Genomic DNA, 15,021 nt, shown 5'->3' with positions numbered 1-15,021 from the left:
AGCCCAAATATGTCTCCTCTGTCCTCTCCAGTAACGACCCCCTATCCTCTTCAACCCGCCTACCCCCCAACTCAGAAGAAATGGGGACAGTCTGCCCTCTCTTCAGGGCACACGATCCAACAGCAGATCTCTCCACTCCCTCACCCTCTGAATCACTGCTCAGCTATCGGTCCTGAGGAACCAGGGTTTTTTTTAGCCCAAGTAGCCCATTGGATTAAGCACACACACATTTCTACTGTGTGGTGTGAGCGCAACCATTAATGCAATAATATGACTTAACAGAAAGTACAGTGCACACATATAGCTACAGTATAAATCATCTGAAAAATGTAAAGCAAACTTTAAGACTAGTACTGAAGTATTACACATTTCACTGTAACTTTCATTTACTCATTTACTTCCAGTTAGTTTCATCTGTAACTGTTAGATATTGATAAACATTAGAAATGGAGGCAGGTCGGAGGCCATAGAAATAAAAGGTGACTTGACCAACAAAAACCTTTCCAGGTAAGGTTTTTCTTACACGAGCAACATTTGCGTTGTGTTGTCTACATCTGTGTATGGGCATGTGTGTTTGTGTATGGATAGGTTTGTGTGTGTGTGTGTGTGTGTGTGTGTGGCCCCTGATATGGAGCTGAAACAGAGCTCTAGATTTCTAAAAGCAGCTGGCTGCTGCGTGACTCACGGCTCCTTGACGATCAGATGACAACGTAGCCATGTACTTAAATGAAGGACAAGACCCACTCTCATCCCCTGTTCTTCATGGACATCCATCCCTTTCTTTCTCCATATCCATCCCACTTTTCATCTTCTCTGACACATGCCTTGCTCCCATGGATAAGCCAGTTCACGCCATTAACGTTGAGATAGCAACACCTCTAAAATGTCCAGCATGTATTTGATTATCTTATCTCTGTCCACAAGATTAAATTATATGCTAATACCTTCAGAAACACAGAATCTGAGCACACTGCAGCCTAACTCCTACACTACCATAAACTAAGTACACAAAGCACAGTAATGGGACTTTTAAGAACAGTTTATTAGCTAGTCGGACTGGATGGAAAGCACAAACACGTCCTGACAACCATAGTCCTAACACGTTTTTTGTTGTTGTTGTTTTTCTTTAAGAAATGAATGAATCTTAACTTTTGTTGTTTTGACAGTGGGGGCAGGCTGTGATAGGCTGCCCAGTCTGGGGTTCTGAGCCCATCCCCTCCGCAGCCATGTGAAAAGCTCCTAGCAGGAGCTCCTAAATTCACAGGCTTAACTCGTCCCTGCATAAATAGACTCTGAGCCATGGTGGGGATTTGTGAGACATTATTTGTTGTCCCATGCTAACCACACACTCAGCGCTAATGCGTTTCAGAGGCAACCGCACATCCGTATAGCCTGAGGTGAACAAAGTTTGTATATGACACTGCGTGGAACATACAGTGACCTGCTAAACTGAAACCTGTGCGCTAACAACACCATTAAACCTTTCCCCCGAGAAACAGACAGGTGCAGAGTTACAGCCAAACCATATTTAGTATGAGTTCAAAACGCAGTTAACATGCATGGGCACCGGGGGAAAAAAAGAGAAGTGCGTTTGAGTTAGTTAACTCCAGCAAAAAAAATAAAATAAAAAAATCCACAACATCTACTTGATTTCATGTGTGCTGATGAGGAGGGTTTAATGTGCTCTTGTTTAAAGTACTGATACCACATAACACCAGAATGAGACCCTGACCGATATTCAACAGAATAATTACTATGTCATCACTGTTTAAATAGAAAAGACATGTTAGGTTATGTTGTTTGGTATGATCAGAACAAACTCTTTGCATGACTGTTCCAGGATTTCACAATATCTGCCCATTCTGTGGGTGGCACAGTGGGTAGTTTATGTATGGAGTTTGCATGTTCTCCTGTCTGCGTGGGTTTCCTCCAGGAGCACCGGGTTTCCTCCCACGGTCCAAAGATGCAGGTTAGGTGAACGGGTGACGCTAAATTGCCCCTAAGTATGAATGAGTGTGTTTGTCTGTGTGTCTGCCCTGTGATGGACTGGCGACCTGTCCAGGGTGTTTCCCTGCTTTTCGCCCTATGAGCGCTGGGGTAGGCTCCAGCACCCCTGCGACCCTGATTACGATAAGCGGCTTAGATAATGAGTGAGTGAGTGCCCATTCTGTGTAACTACAGTCCCTTCCCTACATGAGCAGTCTGTATGGGAGGGGATGGCCACGCTGTTTGGCTCTAGATCCATGACACTCACTCAGCCAGGACAAAATAAACCACCCAGCCCTCAAGCCCAGTGCAGCTCCTGCCCCTAAACAGCCCAAGCCGAACTGGGCCAGTGATATCATGGTCCAGTGTGTAGACTCAGCTAAACAAAACTCTTGCAGACACAATGGGTACTCTAATGAAAATGTGTCCACACAGTGTGTAGCAGGGGCAGATGCATCAGGGTGAAGCAGGAGCAGCCAAAAGACTTGTAAAGACTGGTTAGACTTCAGTTTCCAACCTGAGAAAGGCGGTACATCTGTAGCTAAGCATGTTTTGACCTGGGGCTGTTTGTATTGGAGAGGTAGCCTACAGTGTAAGCAGGTAGTGTGGTACATCGTCAAGTCTTTAGCATAGAGAGGTAAAGACATAGTACACAATCTCCGTCAGCTGACGGTTTGTTTGCATGTCAGCAGAATTCCTGGCATATTTAAAATGAGACTGCTCTCCAAGAAAGCAGAATAATTACTAATACAATTAGTATTCTCATTACTGTTCAAAACTGAGAGCCCAGCCTAGTACAGAGAGAGAAGAAAGAGCATGAGAATCCCATATGGCCATATTAAGACACTCCTTTGGGGCTGATATTGCTTAGAGAGAAAACATGTTCAAGACAAAAAGAACAGCAGAAAAAATACATTTAGGCAGCTGAAAGAAATGTGAATGCTAGCAAAGCAAATAAACAGAGTCAGAACAGCTTACTGCAGGTAATAATTTTTTTCTTCACAGTAAGTGGCTCGATCTACTCAAAAAAGTGTCCAGCCAAGGAAAACATCATAAACTGCAGAGATGCTATCATGTCAGCTCTCGTTGAAGAGCATGCACACACATCCACTGTGCCAGCTGCTCTCATCATAGCATCAGTCCAAAGAGAAAGGAAACACAAGGCAGAGAAAGGGCCAGTTTTACTCAGCAAAGACAGAGGGGAAACCCTCATCACATTACAGCTTGCTGATGTGAATCTTTTCCTGCCAAAACTCTCCTCTGTGCACGGTGCATCACCTAAGGTCCTACTGACACTGACAGAGAGGAGAACAAGGTGCGTGGGTGAGAGAGAGAGGAGAATGAGACAGTTGAGATGGACCGGGGGGGGGGGGTATTTAGGCACTGGGTTGTGTGGGGTTGCCCCTTTTTAAAAAGCTTTTGTCTTTGACTGACTGATCTGATCAGAGGAAAGACACATCCCTCTCTCTGCATGCTGCTCCTGAAGGAAAATATATCAAATGTCAGGTCCACACAGGGAGGGCTGTCTCCTGAGGGGACTTTCACAGGGATGGGTCTGTGTGCAAAGCTGTGATTTTTTTTTTTTAACAAAGCACAGACTTGCACACACTCACTTTCTCTAAACACGATCATTTTTATGAAGGGTTTTCTGTTTCTGAAGAAATGCTTTATGATGGAAGAGGAACAATTCCTCTGAGATAAAACTTGAGACAACCCTCTGCTCCTTCCTTCAATAGATATATGAAGACCTCAAGAGTTGCATTTTTGACATAGTACTGTATATTCTGGTGTAGTTTGTATACCAGAACATACAGTACTATGTCAAACATACTTAGTCCACTGCAACGTGACAGTGCACCATAATACATGTGGCCAATCAAAGTGACATCCTTGACAAACAAGACAGGACTGCACTGCTTGAAGTGAAAGGGAATCCTGCTGACAGTAAGCAAATAACAAACCCCTGCTTACTATTTTACCACATCACTCAGCAATCAGCCTACTGCACACATGCTGTCAAAGAGAGCGTGTGTGTGTGTGTGTGTGTGTGTGTGTGTCTGTGTGTGTGTGTCTGTGTGTGAAAAGAGACAAATGAACTGTAAAAGGGGTTAGGAAATGATCTGACATTATGGCTTGTTCCCTAAATGCAATATTAACAGAGAGGGAGCTGTGGAGGTTTCTATCTCCCAATGTCTCCCTCTCATTCATTACTTATTTTCTCTCTCTCTCTGTCTCTCTCTGTCTCTCTCTGTCTCTCTCATTCCATTCAAAACGGTACATTTCTTTGCCACCCACCAGTTTTTCCATTTATTTGTATGTTCCTTCTTCCTCTATTTTTTCCTCCTCTCTTGCGTTCTGGGCCATCCCCTACTCAACCCCACTGCTCTTCTATTTTGGGCATCTGCACCTGTCACTCTCACATTCCCCCTGAGTGCTGACCAGCAGATAGTTGGGAGGCTCAATCAGACCGGCAGGGACTCTCCACCACAGACAAGACACTAACTCCAACATTAACCTAGCAATCTCTCTCAGTAAGGCAGTACCTCACACAAACCCTGTATCACACACAAACTGCAAAACCTTCTCTTCACATCATGTCCTTAACAAGCTAATACAGCCAGTGGGGGTACCTACACAATTAATTTAACAGATCCTATGTCTATTTCACATACATGTTCGAACCATGTCCACATTTATATGTGTGTGTGTGTGTGTGTGTGTGTGTGTGTGTGTGTGTTTGAGTCGATTAACCAGACTATATACATATATATATGGTTAGAGAGAGAGAGGGAGAGAGAGAAGCATTTGATCTCATTAATCATATGTCAAACCAAGCTTTTCTCACTGGGGTGAATTTCAGCCACCTGGATCAAGAGAAAAATAACAGACTTCCTTCCAGATATCTGAGTTGAGCAAACCCTGAGTAAACAATCTTAAGGGGAGAGCACACCTCAACCCACCACATCTGATACGTCCACAGAGCGATTACTTATGGATATGCAAAATATCTGCATTTTCATGAGTCATAAGTAGCATGGCTGTGAACTGAGTTCAGCTGAAGGACTGCATTTCAATAAAGCCATTCAGACACACTATGCTTTTCCCTCAGGCCTTACACCAATCACATCTAATTCCTCCAATACTCGGATAGTAATGCCCCACACCTCCGTCTTAAATAAAACAGCAATAATGTTCCGTGTCTTTGTCTCTCTCACTCTCTCCCAGAAAGCAGAACTGCCTATATCTCCTTGAGAAAATATAAATTCAGTATAAGTCATAATAAAAGGGGTGGGGTGGGGTAGAGTCAATGGTATACTGGCAGATCTGAAGTGTTCTGAAGTGTTCAGTGTGCCTGTGTATTCCTGTGTGTAAGCATGCTGTGGTTTGCTGTACAGAGGGGCAGGAGATGACTCTTGTCTTAAATAACAGGGCATATGTGAGGTGGTGATGATTCAGTCCACACTGGACCAAATTTACATAAGTGTTCACTTTATTACCATGCATAAAGAAGTATTTTTTCCTAAACAGCCAGGCACTTATAAATAAATAAATATATAAATGAATAAATTAAAAAAACAGACAGCACATCAACAATGACTATGCCAGTTTATGTAGAGCTCGGTCCCTGCTGAAACATCTATTAGTACAGTAGAAGACAGCATGTACGCAGAACTTAATCTAATCATTGCTTTGACAACTAAATTTGAATGAGAAATGTCTAATCACTTGCATGAGATCAGAATGACACACAAGTTAATCACTGATCTTAAGGTCTATACTTCATACATTAGCAAGGTCTTGTTTGTATTAAAAAACAGTTTAAAATACATAATTGAGAGGCCAGTAAACTACAGTAAAGTTTTAAGTACAGAAGATAGTATATGGCAAAGACTTAGATAACAATATTCCTAGCTGTAACTTCTGTGAGCATACACACACACACACACACACACACACACACACACAGACTAAACAGTCTGACAGTGTAGATGGTGGCAGGAGTACACATGGGGGTCAGTGTGAGTGGCTGACATCAGTGGGTTAGAGGCACAATTCTCAAAGACAGGCAGAGTCATGGCTCACCCAACACCTGTTTATTGTGTAAGCCTTGCCTGACAGAGTGCATGAACCCACAACACAACAGATGCATGCTCGTTCTCTCTCTCTCTCTTTCTCTCTCTCTCTCTCTCTTATTTGCATTAATTACGAATGCCCCTCTACTTAAAATCATTAATCTGATTTCCTTTCTCATTGTCATTCAGAGCCAAAGCCATATATTGGGGAAAGATGAATAACAGAGAGGCTAATTTGGGACAGCTGACAGAAATGATGAAGAGGTGTGAAAACAGAGCAAGAGGAAAAGATTAAAGAGAAATGAACAGTGGAGGGGGGTGACTACAGCAGTTTTCTTTTTAAATATTCTGCATTTTTGTAGCTACTGCAGAAACTGACTTGAACATTCTCTAAACATCTGACGAATAAACTCACACATGTATGTATCAGTGTAGACTCAAAGCCTTCTTCCTCCATCTCTGTCTAACCCTCACAAACACACACACACACCAATTAAGATCAACAGTCACAACTTCTCAGAGAGTCAGACAGGATAATTAGGACTCCAGTATTGCACATGCTCAAACACAGTTCTCCCAAAAGATTCAGGCAGAGGCGAAGTAGGACAGAGGCTCTCTTGCTCGCTCTCTCCTGAGTTTCAGGCGCTTATAGTGGCAAAACTATAAAAAGAAACTGCAGTTATAGCCTGGAACCCAAATACCCCCTCAAATGCACTCCAGCACTCCTGTGATTCACAGGACTATTCATATCTTTCTCTCTCTTTCTGTTGCTCTTTTGCAGGCAACACTGAACAATGACACAGCTTCAGCTGATTGCCTAGTAAGGGCCCCTTGGCTTCCGCTTCTCGGAATCACAGACAGGGCCACGAAACTGACCCACTGTAATGAAAATGAAAATGTCTGTACACACAGGATTCAGCATTTTATATACATCATTACAGGCCATTTCATTTTTTTAGTCTGTAATCCCTCCTGTTGCCCTCTGTGTAACAGTTGATAAAATGACAAGATCACAAAAACAGAAAAGTAACCAAAAATTGGTTAAAAGGGCCAAACTCTCCATTTTCCAAATAACAGAATTTACTTTTCAAAAAATGATACCTATGTACCCGACGAACACCATCTCCCTCCCAAAAAAGGGAAGTGGTTTCATCTCCTCTGATATGCTGTAGAGTGTGGCCTTCCTTGAAGAATCACCCCCAGGATGGCAGAGCAAGCTGGACACAGACATTTGGTGATTTTTCAGTGCTTACATTAGTAACTACACCATCCCTGCACCAACACCTGGAGGGCTGGAGCATTAGTCCAGATTCTGAAGGTTACTGGTTCATTCTTTATGAACAAAGTGAACAGTGAAAAGCAGGTTGTCAGCATGGAGAAACAGCCCAATGACATTAAGTTTGTGGCTGTCTGTCATGATAATAATCTAATATTTTGCCAAACACATTCTCAGTGAGTAATGATCAGAATGCTGGCTTTTTTTCGTTCAATATCGGACCTCATCCAAACCTGAAACTGCAGTGGATGACAGTGCTGCTCACTTCTCCTCCATTGGACTTAATTAAATTCACGTCACTATGTCAAAAGACTCATTCCTTTTTGTTCCCCTCTCATACAGAAACTTGATAGACCACATTGGCAAAAAGAGAGTGTAGTGCAAAGATTCCCTGTGTCTCGCGCCACTCATCCTTCATTTCCATAGAGTTCTCTCACAGTGAGGTGAGAGAGAGTGAGAAAAAAGAAAAACGAGTGGGCAATCCTATTAAAATCTAAATTCAGACGAAAGGTAGCGCCTGGATTTTTCTGAGGCTGAAGCAGACGACTGTGTCTATCTGAAGTAAATAAGAGTCACACATTCTGGGTGATTCATCTGTTAATCTTACTGAAAAATACTCATTTTTACAGCAGATAAAAATTCGATCAGCTGCAGCAAAACTGAATGAAATCCTGACCAAAACACTCATGTACCACAACAATCTCACTCTACCATAGGGAAACAGCAGAGCAATAGACTCTGATACATATTTGATGTCAGTGGATGAAAGCAGCGTGAACCTGCCATGGGGACGAGCTAGAAGTCATTCAGTTATCCAACACTCATGACATGGAGCCTATTCCTGTTTCTGTGTAGCAGTATGACATACAGGCACTATCATTCAAAACACTCGAGTCTACCATTCTATCAATATCGATTCATGCGCCAACGCAAAAGTGGCTGTTTACCAAGTTAGCCATGGCACTGTGACAGCTGTGCTTCCCTGATATAGAGTCTTGTTGCCATTTGGCAGTATCCTTGTGAGGAATCCTTTCAAGGCATTGTCATTCACATTGTATCCTCATGACCACTCCTAAATCTGGAATTTCACACTATTATTACTGGTGTTAGACTAATGAGACAACTTTTTTTTCCGATAGGCAAAAGGATCACCACTTTTCCAGACAGTCATCTGCAGAGATGTTGTCAAACACAAGTCCACACTCCTCCGTCCTCTATTGTGTCTTTTTATTAGTAGTAGTAGCATTATTAATAATAATAATAATAATAATGATGATGATGATGATGATAATAACAATAAAAACAAAAATAATAATAATAATAATAATACAAGTTTATTTAGAGCCCAGTATCGATATATATAGCCTCAAAGGGGTTTATATGTCCACAACAAAGTTCAATCAAAATTATATTATCCATAAGTTAGAGAAAATAGATAAGTCTTTAGTTTAGTTTTAAAGGTATGGAGAGAGTTTGACTCCCTATTTTCTGTAGGTAGATCAATCCAAAGGAAGGGAGAGCAGTAGGAAAAGGCTCGGTTGCCAGCGGACTTCTTTTGAACTCTTGGAACAACTAATAATCCAGAACCTTGCGAGCACAGAGTGCGGGGTACATAGGTTGTAATTAAGTCGGATAGGTATGCTGGCGCGAGCCCATGTAAAATTTCATATGTCAATAAGAGGACCTTAAAATCTGCCCTTGCATGAATTGGGAGCCAATGAAAGGAAGCCAGGACAGGTGTAACATGTTCAAACTTCCTTGTTCTGGTCAGGATTCTGGATTTTATTTTACATTTTAGTTTAGATTTGATTTTACATTTTAGATTGCTATACCATCTTTAGTCATCTCTGATTGATCTGGCAAATTTTCAGTTTGTTTCTAAGATCCCTTTGACACAGAGTATATTATTTGTGTCTTTGATTTGGTAAATGGTACGTAAATGGTAAGTAACACTTTATTAAACAGCACTAGTGTGTTGTGTAAAGGAACTGCACACAAAGGTAACTACAAAGGATGTATACATCATAAATCTAGATGACATCAGAGACATGTCAGTTCACTGCAGAATGATGCAGGTTTTTATGGTTTTCTCCTGTTTTGTGCCTCTGTGTTGTTGTCCTGTAAATCATCTCTCGTTTCTCTGCGTCCCTGTGCCATGGTGACAGAGGGAGTCTCAGCAGATGCATTACTCTCTCTCTCTGTTCCTACCTGCCTCTCTCCTTTATTAATTACTGACGGGGTTTCTCCACTGCTCAGACTCACTACATCCACTTTTTCACGTCTGTCAATTGCTGTCTTATTATCCTCATACATTTTCTTTCTTCATCTCTAGTAAACCTTTCCCTCTTTCCCTCTCCCCGGAGTGAATGTCACGTTCTTGATCTTGTTAGTTTCATCTGTGTTGCTACATCTTTGCCAAATCTGTCCCATTGGGACCTTGTCTCTTCTGCTTGCTCTTTCCCTCTGAGTTCTGGTTCTTCACTGTGGTAGAGAGTGCCAGTTTTTGGCAGTCTCTGAGGGAGGCTGTAGGGGCTTTTGAGGAGGGGCAGTGACCAGCTGTCCCCCTCTAACAGCTTGTTGCATCTTCCTCCCTCATACAGAGTCTCTCCTTTCCTGGAGTATAAATAGATAACGATGCTAACATGTGCACCGGCCGCTGTCTGTCTGTGCCCCCCCCCACACACACACCCACACACCCACACACACACACACACACACACAGAGCTTGAAAAAAAAAACTGAATGATAGAGCATTCGGGAACCACAAAGAAGAGGTGAAATACCTGATCCAGAAACACACAACATCACCTTCAGCTATAGGTATTTATTATTAGTACTTGCATTGAGAAAAAAGTGCCCTTGATTAAATATACACTGCATGTTTGTGACATAAGGAATTCCAATAACTACATGCAGAAGGGAAAAGACAAGCAGGCCAATTTAAAAATAGCCAACTAAATACAGACGGGACCAAGCTGACAAAAACTGCCTGTCAGGAGTTGGTTAAAATACTAAATGCTAGCTCAAGCACAATATACAAAGCAAAAGATCCCAACCTAAGTAGGACGGTGTAGTCGGGGAATACAGGGTGTGTATTAATATCAGGTGGAAGAGGAGTAGAGTTTTAAGGTTCACTGCTACAAAACAAACCAGCTCCTAAACTGCACTCCACAATGCATACCGGCACCCATAAGTTAATTACAAAAGGGATACTCTGATATACATAACCCCTAACATAAGTGCACATGTACACACACACACACACACACACACCTTCCCTTTTCTTTCTCTAAAAGTAAGATCAGTGTGCAGGTTGAGCTGACCATGTGGTGAAAAGAGCAGCACTCACCGTCCGCAGGAACTGTATCTCCTCCTCTCCCTCTCCCCCCTCTGCCATGCTTCTCCGAGATGCCTATTCGGAGCTCCTCAAGAGAAATAACAAATTCCTTACGTTTTCTCTTCACTCTCCTCTACTCCCTTCCCTCTCTCTCTCCTTCTCTCTCTCTCACTGTCTGTGTGTGGGTGTACTGGAGGACAACATGAGCGATGTGGCTCTCACGGTGGTGTGAGAGAGAGTGACAGGCAAATCAGCACTCTCTCTCTCTCTCTCTCTCACACACACACACACACACACACACACACACACACACACTGCCACAGAGCCTGAGGGGAGGAGCAAACTTCTTGCTACACTTTCAGTTCAATCCCTTGTTTACCCATGTTTGCATATCCTTACGCCTTGTCCTCCCCCAGGTCTGACAGACTTTAAAAGGGAAGTATTTGCAGGAGAATATGTCTGCGGTCTCATAGCAGAGGTTCCTCTTTATTTGCTGAATGAAAACATTAACACGTATCAAACCACCAGAGGTACTCTACTCTCAGGACCCAGTGGTGTGTTTCTACATATTAAAGATCTCTCATTTTGCTCTCACTGTGTGTGAATGAAACCCACATACAAGATTTAATAGACTAAAGAATTAATTAAATTTTAACCTAGATTTTTCCAAGTCTCATCCAGTCGTTGCTTTGTGTGCCTCCCGAGCTAAGCAGCACAGGTCTTACATTCATCATCTCTGTAAAGTCTATATTTAACAAACTGACAACCAAACAGATTGCATATTAGACCTCCAAAATTCTGAAACCCACTTTTTAAAATACAACTGTAGCCTTAATCTGTGTATAACAGAATTCACAGAGAATATTAATTAATAAAAAAATTAAACAAATGATCTATTCCAGAGTTAATTATCTGGGCATCCGTCCAGCAGTGCAATTTAGAAACACTTCAACATATCAAAGTGGCGTTCAAAAAGATGCAAGTCTTCCACTTTTCGAATTAAAAAGGACCCAAACAAGATTCTGTGACTGGATCAGATTTTCTTATCCACTGAAAAAATAACTTAGTTATCAAGGTCAAGGACTCCAGATTTCACGTAAAAATATAAAGAAGGTCCATTAGCACAAGGGTAGTGTGTGCGCATGGACGCAAATGCATGAAATCTTCTGTCGCCATGGTAATGACAAGAATTTAAAACCCCATGCACAACCTCTCAATATTCTACACTCCTCTTTAAAGTTATGGAGGAACTGAACTTACATGGTCAGACAGCAACAGCATTAAACAGTTCATTCATCTGTACTCCAGAGTGGCCAGGATAAACCAGCACGGTCAACATGTGGATATTGTTTACTGATTAGCAGCATTGTCCTGTATTAACTACAGCTCTATTCAATCAGAGGCGGAGGCCGACTTTATAAACAGTACTCAGCTGAGTCTCTCCCAGGACACTGTCTCCACGTGTTTATCAGTTAATTTTATTATTTTTGACATTACACACTTTGTTTTCACAGGAACTCCTCGAGAAGATCAGGCTGTACCCCAGACGGCACAAAAAGGATATTTCAATGCTCAAATACAGTTATGAGAATCTATAGTAGGGATGCAGTCTACACCGACACATACACTTAAGAATGGCAGCATGAGCGACACACCCTTAAAATTTAGGCAATCATCCCAAGAAAACACAGCAACAGAAGGAGGGCTGGACCCATGCCACACATGCATATATACACACATAGTCACATACACATATGCACCAAATATCTCTGTACTTCACCTCCACAATCTCCATTTAAGTGTCATCTCTCAGCATGCATCGCTTCACTCCTATCTCCCATAGCAACCACATTTGGGTGTGTAGAGCGTCAAAGGTACCCGTGGCTTTTAGAGGCTCGTCTGTGAGACTCAGTGCCAACTTCAGAGAGCATGCCCAGACATCACAACTCAATACGACGCAATACATACGCCTGTCGGGGAGACTGGGAACTGTAGTCATTTATGTTGTTTTCATAAATGAAAAAAGTAAACTAAGGATTTAAGTAGTTCTTTGAAAACTCCGCTAGATGGCAGGGTTTGCTGTAAGAAATCAGCAGCAGCATTGACTTAACAATAAACTCTGCCCGAGTTAGTTTCCGATTGAAAATCTACTTGGTGGTTACTGTCTACCCTGCTAACAGGCTGTTTGAATGCATGCACCTTACGAAGCAAAAAAGTTGGGTTTTTTTCCCTATTTACTCAGTTGTCTGAAAATAATTTAGTTACCAGTTATCGCAGCTTCAACAAAGTAATGGGTGAACGAGGAACTAAACAAAATATGGTCTAGTAAATTTGCAGTACACTGGAATTAAGTTCTCATAACATAATATAACAACTTAATATACGTGCAACAGAACAGAAAATAAATGAATACGCTATATAACTGATCCTCTGTACAGCGCATGAACTAAGTTGCCCTCGCTTCCTTTGTCAGTTTTATTCGTTTCATTTAAAAAAGAAAATAGGACTTAACAGGTCACCACCATCTGTACTGCCCATATGTGTCTATCATAATTACTGGTATGTGTATCCAGGTAATGCTAAGTTTACACTGCACGATTTTAGCCCTGATTTTCCAGTCGCCGACAGTTTTTGGAGATCGCCGGCAAAAGCCCCAGATCAGAGGCAAATCGGTGTTCGCTCGGGAATCGCAAATCGGCTCTCGATGGCTGTGTTTGAACTGTTAAAAGACGCCATCCGAGAAACTCGCCGATGCGTCCAAGCCGTGCGACAGACATCTCGCAGGCTAAATATCTGGACCTGTCGGGGAGTCCAAATCCAGTAGTGTGAAAAGCGTTGCGATTAGCAGTAAGGGTAGCGACGAGCTACAGCCAATGACAGCGCAAGATCCGGGGTGAGGGGCAACCCGGGGGAGGAGTTGTACAACATCAACACATATCCTCTTCTTTTTCCTCCTTGTTTTTTCGCTGTAAATCAGCGCACAAACAACTTGGATCGTTCGCTTCTTGCTTACATCCATTTTTATTTTTAAACATAAATATATTTTATATTTTAAATATAAAATTAGAAATTCACTATATAATGCACATAAATGAACTGTATAGTGAATCAGCCATTTTGTAGTGCTGTTCGTAATCTTAACTGTTAATTTACGACACTGTAAAGTGACTGAGTGGATAAGTGGATATTTCGAACAGAGCACCTGTCCCGGAATCGCGTCGTTCCAAGTGTCACTTCTCGCGTCTGTTTTGGTGACAAAACGTAGTTTGGAGACATGACAGACTCGTCGGAGAGTCCCCATGGAGGGTATTCCAGAAAGCGGGTTTAATGAAAATTCTTAGTTAACTCAGAACAAGTAATAAACCTCCTAACAGAAGAGCCCTATGTCTTTGTTTTGCTAGGGGAATGAAGCCACAGGGCTCTTCTATTAGGAGGTTTACTACTTGTTCTGAGTTAACTAACCCTGAAGCCTAGTTTATACTCGCCGTTGCCACCCTTGCGCACGGTGGCGCGCGTATCAAAATGGACAAGCCGGAGGCAAGAGTCTGTGAGCAGGTCCGTCTTCACAGGCATATCTACGGTCGAAAAAATTATTTTCGGCAAAAGTGATACACGACTTTCACGGTCCATTACTAGCCTACACATTCTTTATAACCTACTAACTTAAACTAACTCTGAGTTTTCACTAAACCTGCTTTCTGGAATACCCCCCTGGTAAAAGATCTGGTGAAAGATCATGTAATGTGTGACACCCCGCCCCTGTCGCTGATCAGTCGTGTAGTGTGCAAACCACACCGACCTCAAGATTACAAGACAGCAAGTTGTGTAGTGTGAACAGTACAGCGATCTGACGACTTTAAAAATGGTGTAGTGGCTTAAGATAGAGGTGTTTTTATTTCTCTAACTCTGATGTAATAATTACTGCAATGTTATGTATTCTGGTCTGCCTGCCTCTAGTACCAAATGTCTTCAGCTGGTCCAGAATGCTGCTGCCAGAATCCTGACCAGAGGTTTGACCATGTTACACCTGTTCTGGCTTCCCTTCATTGGCTCCCAGTTCATGCTAAGGCAGATTTTAAGGTCCTCTTATTGACATATATAATTCTATATGGGCTTGCGCTGGCCTACCTATCTGACTTAATTACACCTCGTAACCTCCCTCGCACCCTGCGCTCTCAAGATTGTGGACTATTAGTCGTTCCAAGAATTCAAAAGAAGTCCGCTGGCTACCCGGCCTTTTCCTACTGCTCTCCCTTCCTCTGGAATGATCTACCTACAGAAATTAGGGAGTCAAACTCTGTTCACACCTTTAAAACCAAACTAAAGACTTATCTATTCTCTAACTTATG

At 42.2% G+C, this 15,021-nt stretch overlaps 1 protein-coding gene across 1 annotated transcript in view; it reads right to left on the bottom strand.

Moving 5' to 3' along the window:
- ryr1b (ryanodine receptor 1b (skeletal)) overlaps positions 1-14,245 on the bottom strand; it is an 82,586-nt gene extending 68,341 nt beyond the window's left edge. Inside the window, exon 1 of the mRNA XM_030765221.1 lies at positions 14,135-14,245. Coding sequence (XP_030621081.1) covers positions 14,135-14,245 — 111 coding nt within the window. The remainder of the gene's footprint in view (positions 1-14,134) is intronic.
- Between the last annotated feature and the right edge of the window lie 776 nt (positions 14,246-15,021).

The sequence above is a fragment of the Chanos chanos genome, chromosome 2 (genome assembly GCF_902362185.1).
Source record: "Chanos chanos chromosome 2, fChaCha1.1, whole genome shotgun sequence".
NCBI classification, from domain to species: Eukaryota; Metazoa; Chordata; class Actinopteri; order Gonorynchiformes; family Chanidae; genus Chanos; species Chanos chanos.
This window is presented reverse-complemented; position numbering and strand designations above follow the sequence as displayed.